At 35.7% G+C, this 26,063-nt stretch overlaps 1 protein-coding gene across 5 annotated transcripts in view; it reads left to right on the forward strand.

Moving 5' to 3' along the window:
* Window positions 1–26,063, forward strand: part of ATP11A (ATPase phospholipid transporting 11A) — a 117,473-nt gene that overhangs the window by 79,599 nt on the left and 11,811 nt on the right. For 3 of the 5 annotated variants that reach the window (XM_058045072.1, XM_058045074.1, XM_058045075.1), the window contains 18 exons: window positions 210–360; window positions 1,536–1,733; window positions 4,124–4,297; window positions 5,676–5,839; window positions 6,124–6,195; window positions 7,689–7,762; window positions 8,003–8,106; window positions 9,781–9,962; window positions 10,445–10,696; window positions 12,578–12,752; window positions 13,959–14,061; window positions 14,311–14,456; window positions 15,431–15,490; window positions 17,064–17,191; window positions 18,903–19,038; window positions 19,597–19,620; window positions 24,642–24,707; window positions 24,993–25,096. In XM_058045072.1, the coding sequence (XP_057901055.1) occupies window positions 210–360; window positions 1,536–1,733; window positions 4,124–4,297; window positions 5,676–5,839; window positions 6,124–6,195; window positions 7,689–7,762; window positions 8,003–8,106; window positions 9,781–9,962; window positions 10,445–10,696; window positions 12,578–12,752; window positions 13,959–14,061; window positions 14,311–14,456; window positions 15,431–15,490; window positions 17,064–17,191; window positions 18,903–19,038; window positions 19,597–19,620; window positions 24,642–24,707; window positions 24,993–25,096 (2,313 nt within the window). The remainder of the gene's footprint in view (window positions 1–209; window positions 361–1,535; window positions 1,734–4,123; window positions 4,298–5,675; window positions 5,840–6,123; window positions 6,196–7,688; window positions 7,763–8,002; window positions 8,107–9,780; window positions 9,963–10,444; window positions 10,697–12,577; window positions 12,753–13,958; window positions 14,062–14,310; window positions 14,457–15,430; window positions 15,491–17,063; window positions 17,192–18,902; window positions 19,039–19,596; window positions 19,621–24,641; window positions 24,708–24,992; window positions 25,097–26,063) is intronic. The other 2 variants (XM_058045073.1, XM_058045076.1) reach the window with 1 other exon arrangement.

Below are 26,063 nucleotides of genomic sequence, written 5' to 3' on the forward strand. Positions count from 1 at the left end.
TAAAAAGGAAATACTGTGGTTGTAAATTTTAATGCAGTAATATTGTTCCTCTTTGGAAAGGTACTTTGGAAGAGTTATTTAACATCTTAGCATTGTTAGACTTGCAGCAAATATTAGAAGGATGTATAACAGACTGAGTATGACATTTTCTAATAAACTCTGTCGTTTATATGCTAATGGGGTTCCTATTTTGCCCTTTTTTTTTTTAGATCAATGAATGTATTTCTTGTTGTATACCTCGGTATTCTCGTCAGTAAAGCAGTAATAAATACTGTTCTGAAGTATGCCTGGCAGAGTGACCCATTTCGTGATCAGCCATGGTACAATCAGAAAACAGAGCCTGAAAAGAAAAGAAATCTGGTATGGAAATAAATGATAATACCAAGAAAGTTTCCCAAAATCCTTAATTAATAGAGATTCTACTGAAGAGTATGTACAGCCTGCTAACTTACCAGTCATGCTTTTTTGCTGACAGTGGTGATAGTGTACTTGTAGAAAGCTTGTATGTTAAATTTTTTCCCTTAAGTTGTATGTGTGAATTTAACTGATGAGAAAATCTCTAATTTAATATAAAAAGCTTCATGAAATTGTTTTGGAACTGCCTGTTATTTATATAAATTACTAAAGAATTGACCTCTCACTGAGAAATACAGGGACTAGAAGGAATCCCACAGCTATTGGCAGTTCTGTAAGAGACATGGTCAAAATAATCCACTGTGGGAATCTCCATAAAAATGCTCCTCATAAGTTTAGTTTCATATTATTGTGTTATGAGCACTCAAAGCATCAGAGAGCTTCAGTCACCAGTGCCAGGTGTTCTTACAGGAACAAGGACATTGTCCTGAATGGACTCCCAGAGGATCCCAAGCAGTGAGCTGAACCTTGCCCTGCAGAAAGCACAATATTTATTTCACTAAATCCTCCCAGTCCCACTAGGGGAAAATTTGCTTCCTTACCCTAAATGCATGAGGGGCACATGCTAGGCAGGCTTTCTAGAGTTCTTGTTAGCACCAGTAGCAATGTCTCAGCTTGCTCAGCAGGTTGACTGTAGTTCCACCAAGTCTCCACCACTGAAAAATTGAGCCAGGTTATGTGCATACATTCTGCTTGTGTTGAGAGAGGGAAAGGAAACCCTTTATTTATTTATGAAATGCTGCCTGAAAGTTATGTAATTTGATAATCCTTGAAGGAGTTGCTATGGAACTATGCTATTTTTTTTGTAATTTTTTAATGTACGTGTTAATGTTCCCCAAAAAGTCCTCACCATGCTCATTAGTTGCTCCAGAACTTTACAATATGCTATGTTATGGCATTCTACGTCTGTATATCTGTAAAGAAAAATGCAAATTTCAAAGAAAAAGCTCTATTGCATGCCAGTTGTGATGTTATAAATCATGAAGGTTTGCATCCTGTGCTGAACTGCGAGCTATTGTTCAAAAGTTATTTGAAAAAACTGATTTGTAAATACATGTAGTAATCTTGCAGTGTTTAATGGTACATGAAAAATCAATATTTCCATCTTGTTTCTTTGTCAGTTTCTTCAAGCTTTTACAGATTTCCTTGCATTCATGGTTCTTTTCAACTACATTATTCCTGTCTCCATGTATGTCACTGTGGAAATGCAGAAATTTCTTGGTTCTTATTTCCTTGCATGGGATGAGGAAATGTTTGATGAGGGTACAGGTGAAGGACCACTGGTGAACACTTCTGACCTCAATGAAGAGTTGGGACAGGTAAATTTCATTGAATTATACTTGTTTTTTCAACTGCTTCTACTGTAATTTTTTATTTTAAAATTGCTACTTCAAGGTTTTTTAGTTTTGTTTTGAGTTTTTTTTGGAGCTACATGTGTATTTTCTTTAGTGCTGATTAATTTTAAAAATAAAATCTGAGATATTTTTGTTTTCAGAATCAAAAATTCTGATTTCTCATCCAGTCAGTGAAATTCAATCAGTATTACTATAGTATTAAGGAATAAACACTTCTTTTCCATTGATTATAGAAGGAAATTATATAAGGATCTAGCTTCCTTAGATTAAAAGTTAGATGCAAAAAAACAAAATCCCTTTTTGTCTGACTAGACTGACACTGCATCTCCAGACACAAGTTTCATCCATTAAAACATTCAATGGGCAGCCTCATTTTTGAAAGGAAATCCTGCTCTGTCTTAAGAAAATCATCACCTTGAGACAGATACAGATAAATTTTGTTTGAGAAAATATTTACAATCTCAGTTAAAAATACTTTCATAAGTTTTTCAAATAAATAAGATGTTGTATTTCTTTCTAGTTAAACAGGTAATAAAGGTTTTAAGGATACAAATCTACTTGGATTAAGGGTGGTACCAGGTATTTCATTATTATGGCAGACAATTGACATTGCCTCCAATGAGACCCTCAAAGAGGATCTGCTGAATTACAGCCTGGATGAGCAGACAGAGAGGTGGATTGAGCAGGGGGTGAACAGCCAGGCTCAGAGGGGTGCACAGCAGGAGGCCAGCATCTAGCAGTGTACACTGGGGTCACTGTGGCTCCCATCCTGATCATGAATGAGTTGGGTGACTGGGGGCCGTCCAGCTGGAAAGCACCTTTGCAGGAAAGGACTGGCGTGTCCTGATGGAAATCAAGTTCAGCATGAGCCAGCAGTGTGTCTCTGTGGCAGAGAGGGCCCGGGTATCATGAGCTGCATTGGGCAAAGTGTTGCCAGCAGGTCAGGGGAGGCAATGATCCCCTCTCCAGGGCTCACCTGCAGTGCCATGTCCAGCTCTGGGCTCCCCAGTACTGACACATGAGCGTACTGGAGGGAGCCTAGTGAAGGGCCACAAAGACAGACAAGGGACTGGACTTTCCATGGCTCATGCAAAGACAGAGAGAGCTGGGACTGTCCAGCCTGGAGGAAAGGAGGTTCAGGGAAGATCTTACCAATGTATACAAATACCTGAACAGGAGGATACTAAGAGGATGGAGCCAGGATTTTCTCAGTGGTGACCAGAGGCAGTGGGCCCAACCTGAAACTGGAGGATCTGTCTGAACATGAGGAAACACTGTGACAAAGCAACACACTGAATGACTTGATTGATAGCAATTTGTAAATTTAATGATGAAACTGAATGTAGGGGTTGAGATGAAAAAAATCCATATAAATCCTATCCACTCAGAAAAAAGTTTAATTGCGGGAAATTTGTCTACAGATAAAAAGCCATTGTAAAATTTGGCATTTGTCTTTTCAGATTAGTGCATATTATAAAAGTCAATCTCAGTGGAAAGTGTGCATAATTAATGATGTTTTTGAAGACAGAGCAAAAATTTATTTGGTTTTTAGTTTGCTCGGTGCACTGCATAAATGGTGAAGTTTGATAAACAATCTGATGAATTCTAAGTAATAGCCTTATTTTCAGTGCTTAGTTCCTTACCTTACTTCATTTTGTAGTTTATCAAATGTGACATGCAGTAGGTATGCAATACCTACATCCAGGATCCAAAATTGAGCCAATCTAGTTCTTCTAGTTGATAGTGCAGAGTTTGGTTTTAGTTTTAATATTGCTAGACTTAAGCACTGGGGCTCATTGTAAAAGATAAAGTTAATAAAAAATTAAATAATGAGACAAAATGAGTGTTTCCAGGGCAATTACAGTGCCCAGGTGTATAACAGTATGTGTCCACAATCTTGATTTAAACTAACATAATTGTAGTGGGGAATTCTGATACTACCCTAGAGACTGTTCTGACAGTAACTGATCCACATCCAGGCATGTGCATTAAATAATAATACCTGGGAAATGAAATTTGTATGCATTTTGTTTCTATAAATACCTGTCTTGCAGTGAGAAAGACATTAAAAACTAAAAAGGACCTAGAGAGAAGAGTGGAAGTAGGTTAAAAACATCATTTACATCTGTTATGAGGCAAAAGATAGCATTGTTTGATACTCTTACAGGAGAAAATCTTTCAGGGCCTATATTTCTATGAAGATAACTGCCAAAAGAAATTGTTGTCTTCCTTTTCTGAAGGGCCATAAAGATTTTCAAAGAAAGGTGTAGCCCAGTAATAAACTCAGTTTTGTTCAGAGATGCTGGAAAATTCTGTTCACATTCCTGTGATTTTTATTTTGTGCTTGTTTGCAGATTGAGTACGTCTTCACAGATAAAACAGGAACACTAACTGAGAACAATATGGAATTTGTAGAATGTTGCATTGAAGGGCATGTTTATGTACCACACGTTATCTGCAATGGCCAAATCCTCCATGATTGTACAGGCATTGATATGATTGATTCATCTCCAGGAAGTAATGGAAAGGTATGATAACTCTCTATATGTTCTTGGTTTTTTACAATGAAACATGAAAATTGAACTGTACTGATGAAGGGAATGTTAGAAATCCAACATTCTTGAATTTTACTAATCAAAGTAGATAACTGCATAGGCATTTCAATTTCCTAGTTAAGAGTAAGATTTAAAGACTTAATGGGAAGGTTCTTATTTTAATGCAGTTGTAAAGCTGAGTCAAAACCTAAATAGAGCTTTCTCTAGTTAATAGCTACAGCCACAGGTAACTGGTTTCCATTTAACCTTAGCTACAACAGAGAAACCAAGACAGGAAAATCCTCGAAGGGGAAAATGGGGGCTTCGTGCAATCACTTATTAAGTCATCACTGAGTGAAAATGTGGCCAGAGAATGGTTTATGATCGAATTAAATTACTTTAAAATGTGACTTAATTTAGCCACATCTGAAGTGTGCTGCTTACAGCATGTATGTATTGTGGTTATTTGCTGTGTTGAAACTTGAAAATTAGTTGGAAGTTTGGGAGTCTTCATGTGTCAACAGGTGAACAGGGTTATATGGGCAGGATAATCACAGCCAAAGTACAATGTATTTTTTATTACATCAGTACAGTATCATAGTCACAGTCACTTCATATCATACCCTTCACTGTGACAAAATGAGGTCTCTTAAAATATGTTGGTGCAAGTCAGCAGCCTCATGTCTCTCACCCATGGCCCTAAGAATGTTGTCCCAAGGTATGGTGAGTTTTTATCTTGGAATCACAACGTCACAGTCCATTTGTATTTAACAGCACAGAAGAATAGGTTTCAGGCAAAAAGATAAAAATAAAACACACACAGGTATCCATGAAACAGAAATCTCTTTCTGGTGCCAGCTACTATCTGAAATTTTGTAAGAAGTGTTTGGCTGCCAAAGTATGTGCACTTCAGTAATTTATTTAGTTCTGAAGGGTGTTCAAGCTGCTCAAGAACTTGAAATCTGTAAGCCCTGCTAAGACCTGTGCTCCAGGTACTACATCCTTCTGTGTGAGCTCAGGAGTTCTAAATGATACCTTGACTAGTATATAATCAATACAAGTTGTTAAAGTTTAGGCAAAAGTAAAGAAAAAACACCTTCAGCTACATGTAGGCATTCAGAGGAGGTGGAAGATGCACACTCGGGGTTTTTTGCATCATTAGCTTGACTGGAATGGAAATACTAAGGGTACAAACAGCTGTGACACAAGTGTGTGGTTACCACAGGGAAAGACCTGGCTCCCCCTCAAGGAGCTTGCCTTTGTCTGATTAATAATCAGGAGTAATCAGTGATATGGATCACCTACAAAAAGAAGAGAAAGAAGAGTTTTCAAGCGATAACACATAATGACAGCCGTTCCTTTTATTTCTCAGGAGAGAGAGGAACTATTTTTCCGAGCTCTTTGTCTCTGCCACACTGTTCAGGTAAAGGATGATGATAGCGTAGATGGTTTGGAGAAAGACGAGGTACCAAGAAAACCCTGTGTATATATATCATCATCACCTGATGAAGTTGCTTTAGTTGAAGGAATACAGAGGTATGTGTGTACGTAGGTATTATATTTTTCTAAACTACAGATGTAATCACTGAATCTCAAATTTGTTTTCAGAACAAAAATCATAATAACAAACACCAATCTACGGCTGCTTGTTTTCTTAACATGAATTCATTAATACTTCTAGCCTAAAATCAACTAAAAACAGTTTGGGATTTTGATGTTGGTTTGTTGTGGACTTAGTCTTAAATCCTTATGACGATGCTTAAACTGGATAATTATATATTTATTACATTCATTCTCTTGTTCTGTGTTTCATTTTACAGACTTGGTTACACCTTTCTAAGGCTGAAAGAAAATTACATGGAGATCTTAAATCGGGAAAATAACATAGAAAAGTGAGTGGTTAAAAAGATAACAAAATAGACTGATGAGTTTTTGTTGATGCATTTAATAAGCCATTGTTTCCTTACAGATGAATTTCTAAGTCAGGAAAGCCAAGAACCATGCATTTTAGTAGAAAAATTAAGAAAATCTAGTAATTTTAATTACCTTCACTTTTTTGACATTATATGCAGTATAAAATATTGATATGACAGTGAGGGTGTGGTGTGAGATTCATGACCTAATCTAATAGTTCCTGATGGTTTTGTATATTCTTAATAGAAAAAGCTGTGTACCCAATTTGCTGTTCACAGATGATCCATGGAATTTACAGGAGGGTAATATCTGTGGAATAAATTTAGTGGAACATAAATATGAGTCAAATTTTCAATAACAATGAAATAGTACAGATGTTCTGTGGTATGTGTATACCCTTGAAAATTTACCTTACACATCTCTAGATGTCTGCTGGTTGTCTCTGGTATATCCAAATCTTCCTGCTTGGGTACTCTGCTAACTGTACAGGAACTCTTGGACACAAATATAGGAACCCTGGTGTTACCTTTACCTCCTTTTAGGATGATATGGACACTTTTTAGGCTCAGCTCATAAGAACTGGAGTCAGTATCATTTGGTTACTCAGAAGAAATCACTGTAATCATTGAAAATTTTCTCCCAAATGCATCACAGTTTGTAGACATAGGCCTGATGTAGCTTTGCACAGGTCTGAGTTCTAGGGTGTTAAAAGGACTTAGGACTGAAGGATTTAATTAAACATGCAGATTTGGACAGAGACGAATGCTGAAAAAGTTGGGATTAATGATTGGATTGTTTATGTTTGCTCTGGAAAAGGGAGGCTCTCTTAAGTTAGGAGAAATAGATAAGAGAGTAAAGGATAGAAGTAAATTGATTAAACTAAAACAGTGCAGCAGGAGCTTGTGTTCATTTTGCCTCTTAAAAAGGAAAGGAACAGGTGATAAAATTAAATAACATAATGGCAAGTATAAAACCAGTAAAAAGAAATATTTTTCTTTTCACTTGAATAAATTATCTTTAAACATATGAGCAAGATTATGGAATTAGGTCAGCACTTTAGGGAGATTAGGAATAATAACAAATAGAAAAATATAAAATAAAGACTTGGGTGTAAGCATGCACTTCAAGTTCTAAGGCTATGTCCAAGTATTATACGTAGAAACATACTTCATAATCAGTACAATGCTCTGCTGCAAGGTTTCTATTCTTGTACTTAAATTAGAGTGACTGTACATCTGAGAATACTTAGGGACATCACAAGTTCTGTTTCAAGTAACTAGGAGCTGAGGGCTTTCCTTACTTACTATTTGCAACCTGCTGTTTCATTCTTACTAGTTTCATATTCCATGGTACTCAACATAATCTTCCATGTTAGAAGAAATGTTTAATTTATGTACTTGAAGTCATAATAACCACTTTAGGAATCAGGAAAAATAGTGTTGTGTAAAAAACAGTTCTGTTTCTTTTTCAGGTTTGAATTATTGGAGGTTTTCAGTTTTGACTCTGTGAGACGGCGAATGAGTGTAATTGTTAGATCTCCAACAGGTAGGGCTGTCACATTCTGTTTGATTTTTTTTGTCTCACTTGAATTTGTTTCAGATTTATCAGAGTTAAGCATTAAACACAGTCTGTATGCCCTTCTTTATAAAATAAGGGACCAGGTACTAGCATGAGTACAATGCTACCAAAAAGTTGGAAGAAAACATTTTGAAGACTTATAAATTTGGAAGTTTTTTGAAGAAAGTATATTTGGTCATTTTGAATTCCATATGCTGTCTCTTTTAGGTGATATATTTCTGTTTTGTAAGGGAGCAGATTCCTCCATATTTCCTAGGGTTAAAGAAGGTAAAATTGACCAAGTACGATCCCGAGTACAACGCAATGCAGTGGTAAGATTCCATTTTATTGATCTGTTCAGATGATATCAGTGTCCAAAAGAAATTAAGTGTTCTGACCTCCTGCATTTTCTGCTAACAGATTTGTTTTTACAGGCACCAAGGATATTCTATGCCAAGGTTCACTCAGGCTTTGTGGCTAGCAGTCTGTGTAACTCCCTTATTTGCATCTGTCCTCTAGCTCATCTTCCAAATGTCAGTTGTGGTGCAATATGAATACATTAGATATGCCCAACTGTATGTTAAACCAGAGGTCATCAGTTAGCTCGTTGGTATGGCAATTTCACAAATGTGGTTTGAATTAATTTTTGGATAGACGAGAAGTGAAAAACAGTAAATCTCTGTAAAAACTATTGCTAGTTTCAGCCCCCAGCCTTAGCAACTGTGATTTGCTGCCTTTGATTGCTTTACAAGCTCTGAGACAGCGGAGTGATCATCAATATCTTACATTTTTCCTTGCTAAAAATCAGCTATGAACTGGCTGATCATCTTCAAAAGAAATTTAGAGCTTGGTTTTACCTGAAAATAGTATTTGGAGTGGTCAAGTAAGGAATTTTGTTGTATCTAAAAATATGCAGAACTCATTGCAATGCAGGACAACTGCCAATCTTACATAGAATATAATTTGCTGGCATCCAGTGCTCAAACTGAAAACAAAGTATTATTGCAGATATGTGAAAAAAAAAAACCCACTACAGTGTCACCTGCTTTTGTTTTGAAGCAGAAAGCTCTCAAAGTGCTTTACTAAGCTTCATTTTATGGGACAGCTGTCTGATAATAGCAAGTAAAAGAGGCTAATGAAATTGAAAAGTATTTACGTATAATATCCATTCAGTGTCAAGAAAGAAATCCAGACCAGCACCTATTTATTCATCTTGCATAATTGGAAATAGGACTGGCTCCTACATACAGAAGCCTCTCAAAGAAAATATCTGGCACCTGCTTTTATAAATTTCAAGAGGCAGGGAGATATTTTAATAATTGTCCTTCTTGGTTTGGTAATAAGTAACTATACAGTCTTACTGATGAATTAAAGTTAAGGAAGCTGAAGTGCCAGTTAAATGGTGTTGTGAGAAGCAATATATAACTCAGGAGGCAAGACCTTATTGTGTTTCTCCCCACCTTACACAATCTATATACTTGCTTTCTTATTCATCACTCAGTCCAGAAGTTTGATGCAGTCTGCAACACCCACAGCTAAATTTTAGTTTTCACTTGATTGAAATGGTACAGTTGGATTTTCACTTTCACTTCTCTTTGTGATGTTTGGTCCCTGTCTGTGGATCTGCTGCAGCACAGCATCAAAATCAGACTCTGCAGAGCTACTATTTAGGTTACTATTATTTATTCTGACTCATCCTGCCTAATTATACACATAGAGAAAGAAACCTTTTGGTTGACTTTGCCTTCCCTTGTAATCTCATATATCCAATTGGATCACTGAGCTGTTTATCTTCTGGAGATTGAGGTTGGTCTGTCAGGTTGTAACTGCTTCTAGAGCAGAGCAGAATTAAGCTGAGCCATATCCTAGTCTATACTATGCTGTACTAGTCTATACTTAGTCACTTCATGATGTTCCTTTTTCAAATCCTCCAGCATAAACACCAGCAAGAAGTCTAAGAAGAGTTTTGTAAAATGCATTTTGTTTCTTTTGATTGCGCTCTTTAGGAGGGACTGCGAACGTTGTGTGTTGCGTATAAGAAGCTCTCAGCAGAAGAATATAGCAATGTACAGGAGCTGCTTCAGGGTGCAAAGCTGGCCCTTCAGGAGCGGGATAAGAAATTGGCAGAAGTATATGAGCAGATAGAAACAGATTTTATATTACTTGGTGCTACAGCTGTTGAAGATCGGTTAGTTTCATTATTTCTTAGTTTCTTATCTTCAGTGATGATGACAAAGTAATTGAAGACTCTTTTTCTGCATTAAGAGAATTTTTAGGAAATCCCTTATTTTAATTGATTCCACACCCTTACCTTACTAAAGTTACACATGGTAACTTTATAACCTAGTGAGCAACTAACAATAGTTAAGTGTACAAAAATCAGTGTATTTGAACCGAGTAATAATTTATTGATCAAGTTAATAGGCGAAAGTTCCAGAGGGAAGGACTACAAAACGGGTATTGAGGAAATGAAGGAAGATTCTTTACGTCTTAAAAAGATTCAAAAACACCCACTAGTCCCCTGAACATTTTTAGAGTCCCACTTTGGGGAAAATTCTTAGATATGGTAACTTCTGTTGAAACTTTTTGTTTGTTTATGAAAATCTTTCAATAAAGACCTTTCTCATTTCCAAGCAATCCATCAATGTATGCTGTCAATTGACTTTACAGGCTACAAGAAAAAGCTGCTGACACTATTGAAGCACTCCAGAAAGCAGGAATTAAAGTTTGGGTTCTGACAGGAGACAAAATGGAGACTGCTGCAGCTACTTGCTACGCTTGCAAACTCTTCAGAAGAAATACACAAATACTTGAGCTAACCACAAAGAAAATTGAAGAGCAGAGTTTACATGATGTGCTTTTTGACCTAAACAAAACTGTCATAAGACAAAATGGCAGCTTAACCAGGGATACGTTCTCAGGGTAAGGAAAAGGTTGGATTTGCAGGCCAGAAGTGGGCTTCTGGGCATTTTGCAAGCAATGAAATTATGACCAATGACCTTAAGAACAACAGTATGCTTCAGTTTCTGTTGCTAATGTGTGAATTATTGTATGGCAATTAAGCATAAGCTTCTTTAGATAAATTTTGGGTTTCGGTCATGGTTCTTTATCTCATTTCTGGTACTACTTTTACTATTAAAAGAAAAGTCACAACTGATACTGTAATAATTTTTCCACCATAAAACTATTAGCAATGAGTTAACAAGCATTTGTGGTACTATTTTAGCAGAGATTTTCTATAACTCATAGTCTTGCAGCTTAAATCTCTAGACCAGGTAATTTTTCTTAGCTCTCCTTACAATTTATACCCCATTGATCTAATCAAGAACATTTGTATATTCAGTTAAATAAATAATTTTCATCCATGTCATCTGTACCATTTCGTTTAAGTACCACAGGTCTTACAAGGTGTGATCAAACATGTTTGTTTCACTTTTTGTGCAATGCCAAATTCTACATGTTAAAGCTCTTTGGATTTTTTTTTTTTTTGCCTCTATCTCCAGAGCTAGAGAATAGTACTAAAATAATACAAGCAGGATTCTACTTATATATGTTCAAATCCAGGCTAAAAATATTTGACTGTGATACACTAAACATTCAGTACATTGCCTGAAATTTATAATGATACCTTTTTATTTGATATCATTGTACCCCAATGGCATTGCCCTATTTGTGCCAACGGTAGCAAAGTGGTGAAAATATCTGGGAACTGTTATTAAATGTAGTTTACAGAATTTTTTCTTACTTGTCAAAATAGCTTCTGTTCTAGTAAAAAAAGATGGAGATGCCTAAAATACATAATAATAAATATGTGTTTTTCTCACAAACACAAACACTGGTGTTGGTGAAACCATGGTTGTTGAAATCCCATGCACAGTAGCGTATAACCTTGGAACACTGAAAAGAGAGTAAAAATAAACTGCGGTGTACATTTATACAACATTCAGTGTTGACCTGGAGCCTGAGGCTGCTGTGTACTGCAGGCAGATGCAAGGGTGCTCTGAAATAACTTGTCTGGATGCCACAGAAAATGGTTCTTGCAGTTCAGACCATCTTATCTTCCCCATTGTTCAGTATATGATGAAGTAGTAAATAAACTGCTTCCTGTGACTCTGGTTACACTTCTAGCAATGCTCAAATAACTACAGGCATACTGCTAATAGATTTTTATGGGTAAGAATATATTGTAATATTATAGGAAACATAAATAATTAATTTAGTATAACAAATAAAAGTAAACTTGTATTTGACTTAGCCACTACTCTAAAGGCAAAATATCCATACTCTAGATGTAGACAGTGGCTTTATCCATCTGGGCCAACAGGTTTCTTTTAGGCATTTCCTTCAAGGCACAATTTACTTCTGCAAACAAAAAATATTTCCTCATCAGAGTACCAAAGGCCTTTCCCTTTAACTTATTTTTCCTCTGTGTTATGGAGTGCGCTGCAAAATTAACTTTATTCCTGCAGCTTGGTTTACCTCACTGCAGTTCTTGGAATCTTTTCAAACCAAACTGAAAAGTCATTTATTATACATTTATACTCACTGGTCAAGTCACTGAGGTATCAGATTTATGCATTCAAACTGGTGAAGCACTGAGTATTTTCAACATAATCCAGAATTTTAAGATGTTGTACATATCAGTCTTATACAAGGAATTTCCTTTAGAAATGTGTTAACTTTGTGGTATTCTATACTCATTATTTTTTCATTAATTGATTTTCACATAATTCTTATTGCCAGATTTTAAATGTGTCCGAGAATTTTATAATGACACTTAGTTTATATTTTATCCCTGAACAGACTCTCTGCTGATACTCAAGATTATGGTTTAATTATTGATGGAGCAGCATTATCATTAATAATGAAACCAAGATACGATGGGAGCTCTGGTAACTACAGAGAGATCTTTCTTAATATTTGCAGGAACTGCACTGCAGTGTTATGCTGTCGAATGGCACCTCTGCAAAAAGCACAGGTTTGTGTTTAGTTTCATAATTGCTTGTTAGTGATGCACATATGAAAATTCTGAAGGTTAATACACTGTATGGCTTACTATGATAACTTAAGATGCTACCATTCATTTTTGTATCTTCTAAAATGGAAAAATGTTAAAAAAAAAAAAACGGAGAGGAGAATTTCTGCTGGCAAGCAATTTAGATAATGGTATTGCTAAAACAGCACCCAGCTGTGCATCTGAATTTGATTTAGCTACATATTATTCAAATTTATGGTTGGTATATGCTAATATGAACATATTTAATAAATGAACTAAACGCTCTCTTTTTAACCTAGCAATCTTTGTATGGTCTACTCTTTTGACACTGTAAGAACCGGTGTTATTTATTACTACAGAGTGATATTTTTTCTCTGTTTTTAACCTAAGTGGAAAGCCAAGAAGAATCCAGACAAAAAGTGTGTGCATTACCATGTTTAAGTATACCTGAATATTGCATTTGTTGTTTGTTTCAAGTAAAAATATATCCTTCCATTACTGAAACCTCTCAAGATAGCTGAAGAACTTTTAAAGGAAAGAAGTACTGGAATATGCATTCTTTTTTTCTCTCAGTTTGTCATATCTTTTTCTCAGTGTGCAGGTACAGCATATGTAACCCTTATTCACATTAACAGATGTATTTAGCCAGCACTATAACTATCTGGAGGTTTGTAGAAGTTTTCAGTTGCATCTTACTTGGTACCAAATTTACAGAGGTGATAACTTGTAATGGAGAGATTTGGAGTCAAATTTTTGTATACAGAGTCCAATATATTTTCTTAAATGTAAGAAAAAAGTTCAACACAGATGAGAAAGAGAAGTTTTTAGTCTTTCATTTCAGGATTTGTTTGAAATGGTGCACTCTGTCTCTGGAACCCTCTTAATTTATTGATGCACTGACACAACATTAAGCAATCTCAATATCTTCCATTCTTTGGCTCTTCCTTTGTCCTGTCCCATCTCTCTCAAAGTACTTTAGAAGTATTTAAAAAATGTTGGGAACGAATACTTTGTAACATGAAGAAATGGTGATCTTTATGTCCAGCTATTGCATTGAGTAATGTTGCTTTTGTGTTCCTTCAGAGAATTTCTTATTAAACATTTTTGGTAAATTTTTAAAAATGTTATACTTACGCAAAATAAGCAAACCATTATAGAGGAGAATTTCTAACACCATTTTTTTTCCAGATTGTAAAGTTGATTAAGTTATCAAAAGAACGTCCTATCACATTAGCAATTGGTGATGGAGCCAATGATGTCAGTATGATTCTAGAAGCACATGTTGGTATAGGTAAGACTGCTAGTATATTATTTCAAGTGAAATGGCAAGACCCATATATTTCTTAAAATAGGCAATCTCAAAGAATCAGCTTGTGTTATAGACAACTTTTCGTGCATTTATCCTAGGAATTGTATGAGATATAGTCATGATCTCCCATTACATCAGTACCATACAATTATTATATAATTTTGCAATTAATTTTATCTTTTTAATAGTTCTTTAGTTATTAAATAGCTTCACCTCTTTTGTTTTTTAAAGGAGTCATTGGCAAAGAAGGTCGTCAAGCAGCAAGAAACAGTGACTATGCAATACCTAAATTTAAACATTTGAAAAAAATGTTGCTTGTTCATGGGCATTTTTATTACATTAGGATATCTGAACTTGTGCAATACTTCTTTTATAAGGTAGGAGAGGAGAATGCTTATTCCAATTACATAAACCTCAAAAACTTAAATGGTAGTATCTAACTATATACAGTTTTTCCAGCTAATGGTACAAACCAGCAACAATTCCATGAAGAGATTTTCTTGAATACCAGATGCAGTGCTGAAGTGGGATTATTGGTTTTATTCTGAACATGAAGTGAAATAGCTTTTATATAGATAGATTCTATAATTGATGTTACATTTAAAACCAAAATTCTTAAATTATTTTTTCATATCCTGCAAATTCCATCTCAGACTGTTTTGCTTATTTCCAGTACCCTCCAGGTTGTCTCTATAGTGAACTTTTAAAGCACATTGGAAATAGTATTTGAGACCTTAGACATCACTGCATATTAAGTTATGCTGAGTTCATTAGGATAGTGTAGGTGGAGAAAGTTCATAGTGAGCATTCTCCTATTTAGAGAGTTTTGTTATTTCAAAATGCTGGTATCCAATTCAAGTTCTTTTGGTAAGCAATGAAAGATTATAGAAAGGACCTGTCACAAGGTAATTCAGAGTTCTGGTGTTTGACTGTGGTATAACTGGGAGAAGATGGCATTTGAGGTTACAGCTAGAAACATCTTACAGTTGCTTTGCTGGTAACCATGCTAATCCATGAGCATCCATGCTTGCTTATCATGGTTTATCTCCTCCTGCGGATTGTCCCGTTTTTGCTTTGCTTTAACTGAACTGTATTCCTGGATCCCAAATTTTACTGCCCTTCAATTTTCAAACTGTAGCCTTGTAGGATTGTCTTGAAAATATTTAAAGTGGGTTTTTTTTAATAGTACTACTGCAAGATGTGACTGTTGAGATTTAACAATATGGTTTTGTCTACTGTTCCTGCAATGCTTACTATTGTTAGCACTATAAAACTATGATATACTAATCTATAGCATTGTATATAAATTGGTGCTTACATTTCACTTGACAACAGTCACTTTGTTTTTCAGAATGTCTGCTTCATTTTTCCTCAGTTTTTATATCAGTTCTTCTGTGGGTTTTCACAACAGGTTAGTTGATCTTTTTCCATCAATGTAAATTATCTCTTTTGCTTTTTTTGTAACAAAAAAAGGATCTTTCTGAGAATTTAGTGTTAATTTACAAAGAACAACATCACTTTTGGTTCTTATGGTATTCAGTGGCAATTGCATTTAAGATACAGAAGTCAGTTATATGAATTATCATAAAAGCAATGTTGAAGTCAAGGAATACAGAAATACAATATTTGGAACTGGCAGTGCAAAGTGAAATGTCTGTGGGAAATGTACAGTCAGTTAGATTTAAGCCTATTGGATGTGAATAGAGGAAATCCTGAAAGATGAGTAATTGAATCAGTTGTTCATTTTTAGAATCCAGAATGAAAATGAAACAATAAACTAGTCTTCTCTAGCACGAACAGCTATGCATTACAAATTTCAGATGAATAGCAGCATTCAATTAGTTGAAAAGAAAATATAAAAACTGAAAAATAGAGGAAAAGTGAACTGTTGCTCACCAGAAAAGTGCCATCATTCAGGAGATGATCAGTATTTGCCTTCCTAAATTTTTGTTTCTTCCTCCCTTGCTCTCATCTAATTAATCTAATCTAACCTCTTCCTTCTTTGAATGAAGGAGCAAAAAACAAAGGAATGAATGGCTGAATTTAGACAAAAATAGTTTGTTTTCCATATTAAATTGAATGAGAGTTGGATTTAATTGGGAGAAAATAGTACTATTGCTTTGAATTTGTTGAAAGAAAGCCCCAGGAGGAGTTAAAATAACAAAACTATTTCTTCTGTTTTGGTTTCCATTTCAAACAACCACTGAAAGCTTTGTAGGTTTTTATAAAGCATTATTATGATTTGGATGTGAAAGCATGTCTTATGAAAATTTAGCTTAATTTTTATCCTTTTAAGTGATGAATATAATTTTGGATCATAAAGGGGGTTTTGATAGCACTTTTTCCAGAATAAATGATTACCAAATAGATTTTGAGAAATAAACAGCTCCCTTTGTGGATGACATGGTAGGTTTGAGGGTACACTGATGATACATATGTGAAAAAGCATCTCAGTGAGAAGAAAAATCAAAGACACATTGGGATATTTCATCTTTGGGATGTTTAGGAAGCTCATTGCAGTCACACACAGCTTAAAAATCTCTGGAGTCCTCTTGCTTCTTCTCTGAATATCTCCATGTTTTATAGACATTGAGGAAATAAAAGGGATGTGAGATACATGGATGTTGTGTCAGAGAAGAATTTCTGCCTCTAAAGGAATGTGCTCTTCAGTTTGGGTACTTTAGAGTTGGTATTACAGCTGATGCAATAGGAGGGGTCAGTAGATAGACCAGACTGGTCCATGAAATGAGTTTTTCTGCTGATTTTTTTCCTCCAGGTAAATGGAATACAAGTGGAGAGTTGTGTCCTATATCAGTTAGCAGCTGTTCAGGGGTATTTACCTCCATTCTGAAGGAATATAACTTTAGTTGCATGCAGAAGTTCATGTATTCATTTTAAATCAAGTCTCATGCAGAGGATTTAATTTTAAAGTAAGATAAAATTTTAAATTAAAAGTAGTTGATTTAATTCTTTTCCATCTACAGACTTTATATGATACTGCGTATCTAACACTGTACAATATCAGCTTCACCTCCCTTCCTATCCTCTTGTACAGTCTAATGGAACAACATGTCAGTCCAGAGACACTCAAGAGAGAGCCTTCCTTGTACAGGTAAAATTAAAACACTGTACCCCAGAGTTTGACTGTTCAGCTGGGGGACCTGTGTCTGTTACAGTGGAAGTCCTCAGGATTTCTGCACAACATCAGATACACTGCAACAGAAGGGTTGAAGATCACATGCATGGCCTACAAAGTACAGCAGATAAACATGGAGTTTTATATGCACATCTAAAAACCACACCATGCATTTGCTAGAGAGGGAGTGAGAGCAAAACAGAAATCACTCTTTAACAAAATCAAGTTAGGAGATTTAGTTTAGAACTCTTTATTTCCTCCAACCGTGGGGAAGAAACATGCAGAACAGAAGTATTTTTAAAAAAGAAAACATGCTGGTTTTTTCTACTTTACATGTTTTATTCTGAAAGATTGTTAGAGTGTATCAGAGTATGTATTCTGTGCGGGTGTCCAGCATTATCCTCTGCATTGTTGACTCACTTCTGGGCATTGGGATTGACTTGTTTAGGTTTTTAGCCACTTGAAATACAGTTCTTGCCTATTAACTGCATTTGGCCGTCTAAATTAGGAACAGTGTCCAGTTGAGATCCTTGTAGCTGCAAAGCCAGTATATTTCAGGGAGGGGTAACAGTAGATAATAAAAGAAAAAACATTCTTTGAAAGAAGCAATATTAGCTGCCCAAACGTTAATCAATGTAGTGATATGTTTTTAACAATTAAATTGAAGAGGAATACAAGAGATTACTGTTGAGCTTCAACAGTAATGTTTTTATTTTCTCTTTGATGTTTTGAATGTTTTTAATTTAGAAATGGTAGTTCAGAAGCCTTTTTTTTAGTTTATGAAAGCTAGCAGAGCTTATTTGTGAGAAACCTGTGGGTTTTGATACCCAAGAGAGCCTATTGCTAAGCTGCTTTGGGCAATAGTAGTTGTTCTGGGCCAGGTGAGGCTATTGTTGACCACCTATGGGTTTGCAGTCTGTATTATTAATCTCTGGGGAGAAATTACTTTATAAGGTCATCAGACAGTCTTTATGAAGTTCATATGGTGGAAGCACTGGTTGGTAGTAAATGTTTCTGTAACTCAGGGTTTTCATTTAACTGTGTCCTGATTTACTCTGATGCATTCTATACTATATGCCAAGTTGATACATACCCATTCTGTGGAGAAGAACTCAAGTTGTAACATTTAAAATTTTTTGTAGTAAGAAAATGCATGCTAGTGAAGAGTTCTGTTGTTGACAAATCCCTCTATGTTTTTGTGGAAAAATATTCAAGAACTCTATTTGACCTGAAGCTTCAAGTCAGCTGTAAACCCCTTGTTTCACATTCCACATAAAATTAATTTTTTATTTTGTTGCAATAGTCCATGTAAAAGTATCCTAGGGGAAATAAAGCAAAGTCTCCAGAGACCTCTAGTGTTTCCATTTAATATCTGCAGTGGATCATGACATACATAGCAAGCACTGGAAAAGAGATACCTTCTCTAAAAAGATTGAAAAGTAAATGGGTACAGCCCAGGGAGTTTGCCATTATTGAAATAAGCAGAATTATAGGAAGCAGTAAAAAGGGTTTAGTAAGAATTAAATAAAAATTAATAAAGAGGACATTTTGAGGAAGGAGTTAGATTTGAAGTGGTAGACAGTTGTAATGTGGAAATGTTGAGGTTTTCAAGGAACAATATTAATTATCTCATTTATCTGGGATTTTCAAGCCTGCTGATAATGAATATGTTTCTTGTCTCACACAGAGATGTTGCCAAGAATGCTTTGCTGCGCTGGCATGCATTTGTTTATTGGACATTCCTAGGAGTGTTTGATGCTGTGGTATTTTTCTTTGGTGCCTATTTTTTGTTAAACAACACAGTTGTGACCAGCAATGGACAGGTTAGTGTTGGATTACATCTGTCAATGGTAATTTTTTAAATGCCAGTTGCAAAAAGAACATAGTTTTAATGGTTTTCTTCAATATTTCATGAAAGATGATAACTTTTTAGTGAGTTACTATGGGATATATGGGTTATCTGTTTAGTAAAATCTGAACTATGCAATAAAACATACTGTGTATTAGTAAGCAGAGACATAGGATTGGATACTAATTAGGAGGAATATATAACATAAATTCCACGCATTACTTCTGAATTTATACAGTAATTTTTCTGTTTCATACTTAACATGCATCTGATGATAATCTGTTTAACATATCAAAAGACTCTTAGTAGAGTAGTTATGAATGATCATAAAAGATCTTAAATGTAACAAGCTTTTTAATGGTTTAATTATTTTGACATATAGCAGCTTAAAATAATCTACTTGCTTTGCAGTCACACGAATGCAAATTTTATTAACTTTTGCATTTTATTTTTTTTTATCCATTGGTATTTTGGTCTATTTTATTTGTGTGCTTTTTTTCTTTTTGCTACTTGCTTCTCTTCCTATCCTCAGCTAATGACAACCAGCACTCACATGGTAAGACTATTGTGGATTTGTCATGATATCCATTTCATCTTTCACTGTTCTTAAATTAAACTGTTAAAGAGCAGTAAAATATCATTTAAGCCTACAGCTAGAAATGTTCTTTATAGCTACTCTATAAGTACTTAAAATAAAAGGAACTTCATACAAAGTGTATTGAGGTATATGAGGTGTGGTAAAGAACCATGAACTTTAAAAAAAGCTTTTTGCTTCCTTGCATTTTGTTATTCTGTTGTATACTTTTCTGTAACCTATGTTTTGTTGCTGGCTCTTTGCTATAGAAATTTTTTACAGTTTATGCTATAATGTGCTTTAATGGCTTTAGAAAATGTCCTCAAAGTGAGAGAGAAAACAAACTCAACACAATTTTGTTGCCTGTATGCAACATGCACATTTGCTAGAAATGCAGTGTTCACATACCATTGAAAACCACCTTTGTGACATCTGTCAGGGAATGAGCTTCTACTGTGAGAGAGAACACTTGTTAAAAAGCATTTTTCCTAAGGACACAGTGAACTTCCACTAGACAGAACTACACACTGCACTACAGCTTTTTTGGGTACCATTATGCTCTCTGTTAGATGTCCAAAATTCTTCATCACCATATACTTACGGTGCTGAAAATTAGAGTTGCCATACCTGTACCAATTTTGTAAAGAGTTCGTATTGCAAATATTCTGACTCAGTTCCTTTCTGAAATTCTAGTTGTCTTCCATTGCACACATTCAATCTAATTCTAAGGCTCTAAAGCTGGATTAATGCCTAATTCTCAAATTTCAGATGTTGAAGTCTACAACTAGATACCCATGTTAACACTTAAAGATAATGTGTTGCTTCAGGAGACATTCTGAGTCTTGAATGTCTGTGATAGAAAATTTGTCATTAATTTGAGGATGCATGCCTGTGTTTATGTATAAAACTTGAGAGATACTGAACTGCAATTTTAGATTTAAGGCCTGAAAATTTCAAGTGTTCAGGAATAGTCAGAGACACTTACATGAGTGCACAAATGAATGCTGATAGGTGTTGATAGTTATTTCCCAGTTTTTAAATTATGCTACATCTGGAAAAATTCAGTGAAGAATTTGAAGGTTTGAAAGATTTGCTACTGCAACAAGATGTTATTATTGAACAGGGGAAAGATGGAAAGCAGTGAAGAACATAAAAGAGCTGGCAGTAACACTAATGCCATAAGTGATACATAGTGATCCAAGTCAGGATCCAGATTGTTAAAATGGGTGCTGAAGCAAAAATTTACTTTTTTTTCCCCCCACAAATGAACTAATCACTGTTATTACAAAACTAGTAAAAAATTACCAAAGATCTTTCCCATACAATGATGCCTGTCAGACTAAAATGAATGTACCGTTAAGCTTGCTTCCAAACACAATTCCCCCCACAATGTTTCTCAGTATTTAGAAATTAGTTTGAAACATTTTGCTTCCTGTAGTGTGATATTAGTAGAATAATGGAAAAGTGTAATTCTGATCACTGAGACCTACTTCATAAATGCCTCCCTTGGTCACTTTCTGGTAAGCAAAATTAAGATGCCAAAGATTTATCTCCTATAAATTGTTAATAATTTGTGATGCTGCTTTGTGTGTATGGTATTCCACTGTGGATAGGACATCATGGTTGGTGTTGCAAAAACATACAGTTAGAAACCAGCTAGAGAAGAAAGGTAAGAAGAAAGGGAGACACTGCAGAAGTCATTGCAAATGTCATCTTAGTTTACCTATATAATACAATGTATTTCCTGGGTGGTTTTCTTTATTTTTACAATTGATACAGGGTACATTAAATGCAATTAAGCAGGGTTGAGAGAGACTAAGTTAAAAGGAATAACTGAATGAGAAATACAAAACAACAGGAAAGAAGATAGGTGAGCAGAATGCTGAACTGGTACATGGAAGATCAACAAATAAAGTCACAGTAGGTGGAAGGGAAGTCTTGGATAGGCTGGAAGCAGAACACAGAAAATACTTGTTAATGAACTAGATGTTAATAAACAGACTTACAGAAGAATGATTCATTGCCTGAAGACATGAGTAGTATCTTGAGACATTCAGTAGTTAACAGACATTGTGAATTTTTGTAACTCACACCTTCCCATATTGCTTTGCTTACCTTTCTCTGTGCCAAAGTAGCAGCTTTATGGATCTTGTCCCTGTGCTGGGACCTCACTTTCTGAGTCAATAAGATGGGTGGATAAGGGATTTGGCTGCAGAGCAATGCTTTCTGTCTAGCCTAACAAACAGACAGGGGAAGGTAGTTTCAAATGCTTTATTTAATCTAGCAACTTTTATTGCAAGTATGGACAAATCTATTCAGTATGCAGAAATGTAGACTGACACTAGGTTCTCTGAGAGATGCTATATATGACAAGAGAATCTGCAAGAAGAAGGTTGGTAAATGGCATGATTGGAAGTTGCTGATCCAGATTCCTGTCTGGTGTTAACTGCACAGGCTTTTTTAGGTCACAGAAAGTAAAATGATGTCATGAGCCTGTTACATATCAAAGTAAAAGATCCAAATGATGAAGGTTTTCTGAATTTTGTCTAGTGTTCAGTGGACTCGGTCACACAGTAAGTAGTTTTAAAATAGTGAAATGATTACTGAGAATAATGAATAATGAATCTTCTGGGCCAGTCATGTGTTTATTTTAGGTTTTTTTTCCATTCCCAGTTGATTGCATTATCTTAGCCTAGCTTCCTACTGATTTATGTCCTGTGGCTAGCTGTGGTCTTCATTCAAAATTTTTCACACAGAGCATATTTGTGTGATCATCTTCCCACATGGATACCGTGTCATGTAATATTGGGTGACCTCATACAAAAAAAGTGTAGATTTGACATAATCAAGTCCAGCTCACTGCTCTGTGCACGGCTAATTAAAATTAATTTGCTGAAGGCTTTGTCTAGTCTTTTTCAGGATTTCAGTATCTCTGAAATGCAGATTCCATAACCTTTCACGGCAACCTATTCCAATGTCCTTCTGTCTTCATGGTGGAAAAATTTCTCACAATCCCTAAGCAAAATATTTCTTGTTGTTGAAGAGGGATTTGTTTCAGTTCTTCATCATTGTAATTCTTCGGACATTTGTGGGCAGCTGCTAGATTGTTTCACAGCCTTTCCTTCACCAAACTAAGCTCCTTTACCCCTCTTTGCCGAAGAGCCATAGGCTGCTAAACACCTTGGTTGCAGGCCACTGATCATTTCCTGGTTTTTTCATATCACTCATGAACTGAGGGGCCCAAAGCCCAGCAGTGTTCCAGGTTAAACCTCAGTGTAGCTGAGTAGAGGGGAATAATAACCTTTCTTCAGTTGCTGTGCAGTTGACCTTATGTATAGACAGAGAACACAGTATAGGCTTGTATTCAGCCTGCAGTCCACATAACCCCACTGCAACTTCCTTTCTTCCTTTTCAGTAGGGCCATTGCACAGCCAGTCACTGCTCCATCGTAGGTGTAAATCTTTGCACTTCTCCTTATTTAATTCCGTAAGGTATCTGTTAGCCTGCTTCTCAAATCAGCACAGGTCCCTCTGGATTGAAACTCTGTCATTCATTATTTCAGCTGTTCTCTACTTTTATGCCACCTGGTAGTTTGCTTATGATATTCTGTCACCATCCAGGTTCTGACAGGGATATTCCATGATTTCCAGCCCAGTCGCAGTTCCTGGTGTGACTGATTACCAGAAGCCAACCATCCACCAAGGTCTTTTGAGTCCAGTGGTTCAACCAGTTTTAAACTGCAGTAGTAGTCCATTTAGCCAGCTCCTGCTTCATTACTGTCCAAGTGTCAAATGCCTTGTTAAATTCAAAATACATTGCATCCACTGCTTTTCCTTCTTAAAAACAACTTAACCTGTTGGTCCCACATGCAAGGAGGAGGTTTGTTAGTGAAGACTATTATCCAGAGTACTGAGTAATTCAGCATTTTTTTTAGACTTTCCACTAGGTTGTCTTACCACTTCATCAGCAGACTTGCATTCTTCCTTTGAAGCAAGGATATCTGTAAATATCTTTTTCTGTCCCCCTCAGTAATCCTAGTTAGAGCTGAGTTTTGTATGTGATTTGTTCTTCTGCTTTTATGCTGTTTGCTGCCTGCCCATATTGTCATCTCTTGAATGCTCCCATTTTTCCTTTTTGTCTATGAAGTAACAGCCTACTTTGCCAACTGGATCTTCTGCTGAAATTCCATGCATGCGTAGAAGTGTCATTCCTGAAGTTGTAACTGCAGAAGGGAGTTCATGAGATCTCAAGAGTTATCTTTCAAAGTAATTTGGATCTCTTGGAAACTTCTCTTTCATGGGTGCAATACTCTGAATCAAACACAGTCTCTTCTAAAATACAGCATCCTAACTGTTGCCTAATTTCCCAGTATTTCTCTTGATCCTGAACCTGGTCATCTGGTAGCTGCTGAAGTTCAAGGAATCCTCTGTGACAGTATTCACCACTAGTTCTTCCCTCTGTCAGCATTAATGGTCATTTCTGCCTACTTGAAAAGCAGACGTGTTTTTATGTCATTATGCAAGCGGGGAGAAAATCAAACACAAGTTAAAAGTCGTTTACCTTAAAACATATGTGGATGTTTTTGTACTTGTATGGTTCTTATACTTATCTGTATAACATGCTGTTGAATCTCCAAGAAATTGTTGGATGCAAAGGACATCCAACAGAAAAGGGAAATCAGGAAAAAGATGGCATCCAAGATTGTTTTTCAATCTCAGTGATTTGTTAATTGTGCTACCCTTTATTAGGAAATATATGTGTGGACTTCAAGTTCAGAGCAGAATGTTGGTTGTGGTCTTTTTTTGTCTGTCTGAAATCTGAGGTGTGTACACACAGAGTAAGAAACCAGAGCACTTTGCACTGCATAGATCGTGTAGGAATTCACTTTGCTCAAGTGTCAGGTCATGAGACAAAGCAATACTAAGCTTTAAGATGTTCACACTGAACAATTCACAACATGGTGGACAATATTGCCTATAACTGCTTTGGACCATTTTTTATAGATATTTGGAAATTGGACCTTTGGAACAGTGGTGTTTACTGTGCTTGTATTCACGGTTACATTTAAGGTAAGGTATGCTTTATTTTATCCACTGAAACTTCTTAAAACTTGTTTTTTAATTGTTGCTTATTTATATTAGTTTCTTTATATCATCATGCATTGTTTTATTACTTTGAATAGAAAGTTTGCTATCTGTGCCTTCTTAACTGTGCTCAAACTTGAAAGATGTTTTTAACTACTTGTGTGTAGAATTCTTCCCTATTTTCAAAGGGTATAATTCTGGTTTATCTCCTGCTGGGAATTCCTGTTGTGTCTAGATAGTAATAACATCATATATTATCCTTTTTTTCAGCTTGCAATAGATACACACTATTGGACATGGATAAATCACTTCGTGATCTGGGGATCACTGGTATTCTACATTGTCTTTTCTCTACTCTGGGGAGGAATTACTTGGTATGAACCCTAATATTAACTGCATTGCAAAAGTTGTTTCAGAAACATAAAGTTGTTATATTTCACCTTTTTGTCACAGAATTAAATTTAGCCTTTATATAATCCAGAACTCTATTTTAAACACATTGTAATTGCTAACTAGAGTAGTCAGCTCTTCTATCAATAAATGTCTGCTAAAATCTTCTTAAAGAAGAACGCAAGGAGAATATCAGACCGCAGACTACCCCATTGGGTTTTATCTCAGTAGTGTTGATTAAAAGCAGCCCAAGGGTTGGTTCAAGGAGCTGACATTGCCTGAGTCAAAATGTCACAAAATAGGTCATGTCTGTTCAGAAGGTAATTACCCACCTACTTGCTGAGCTTGTGTAGGAAGCTGGCTGTAGCAGTCAAACTAGAGACAGGGACCAGAACTCAATATCAAAGTCATGTGGATGTCCAAGAGTCCTTTGTTTGAGCTCATTGTTTTGCCTCCTTACTCATCAAAGGGGTGTCTGATCACCTACTTATTCATGGTGGTAAGAAGCTTTGTAGGAATTAGTTGTAGGAATTGGCTCTTGTCCATAGCCAATTTAAAGTGTTGGGGGGGGCTGCTATTAAGAGTTCTATGTACTTGAAACTGAAAGTTTTGGAAAGGAAATCAAGTTGGAACAAGTTCAGTTCCTTACTGTGTCTGATTGCCATTAGGGGCTGGAAATTTTTTTTCACACTTGTAGAGCTCTCAGTTACAAGGCCGTCTTTTTAACTATTGCTAGCAGTTAAGTACTATTCTACTTTGTATTCACAATATTTTGATGGACTAGAGAAGGAGAGGGCAAACTATTGCTTGGTGATTAAGATGCCATTTAATTTAGAGAAAGGATTTGTATTTAGCATGGCTTTTGCAAATGAGTAACTACTTCTTAACTACTTGGATATTTAGCTGCCTCTTCTTTTTTCTAGTAATATCAGATCTCAGTTTCTTTAGCAT

This window comes from Melospiza georgiana, chromosome 2 (assembly GCF_028018845.1).
Source record: "Melospiza georgiana isolate bMelGeo1 chromosome 2, bMelGeo1.pri, whole genome shotgun sequence".
In the NCBI taxonomy this organism is placed as follows: domain Eukaryota; kingdom Metazoa; phylum Chordata; class Aves; order Passeriformes; family Passerellidae; genus Melospiza; species Melospiza georgiana.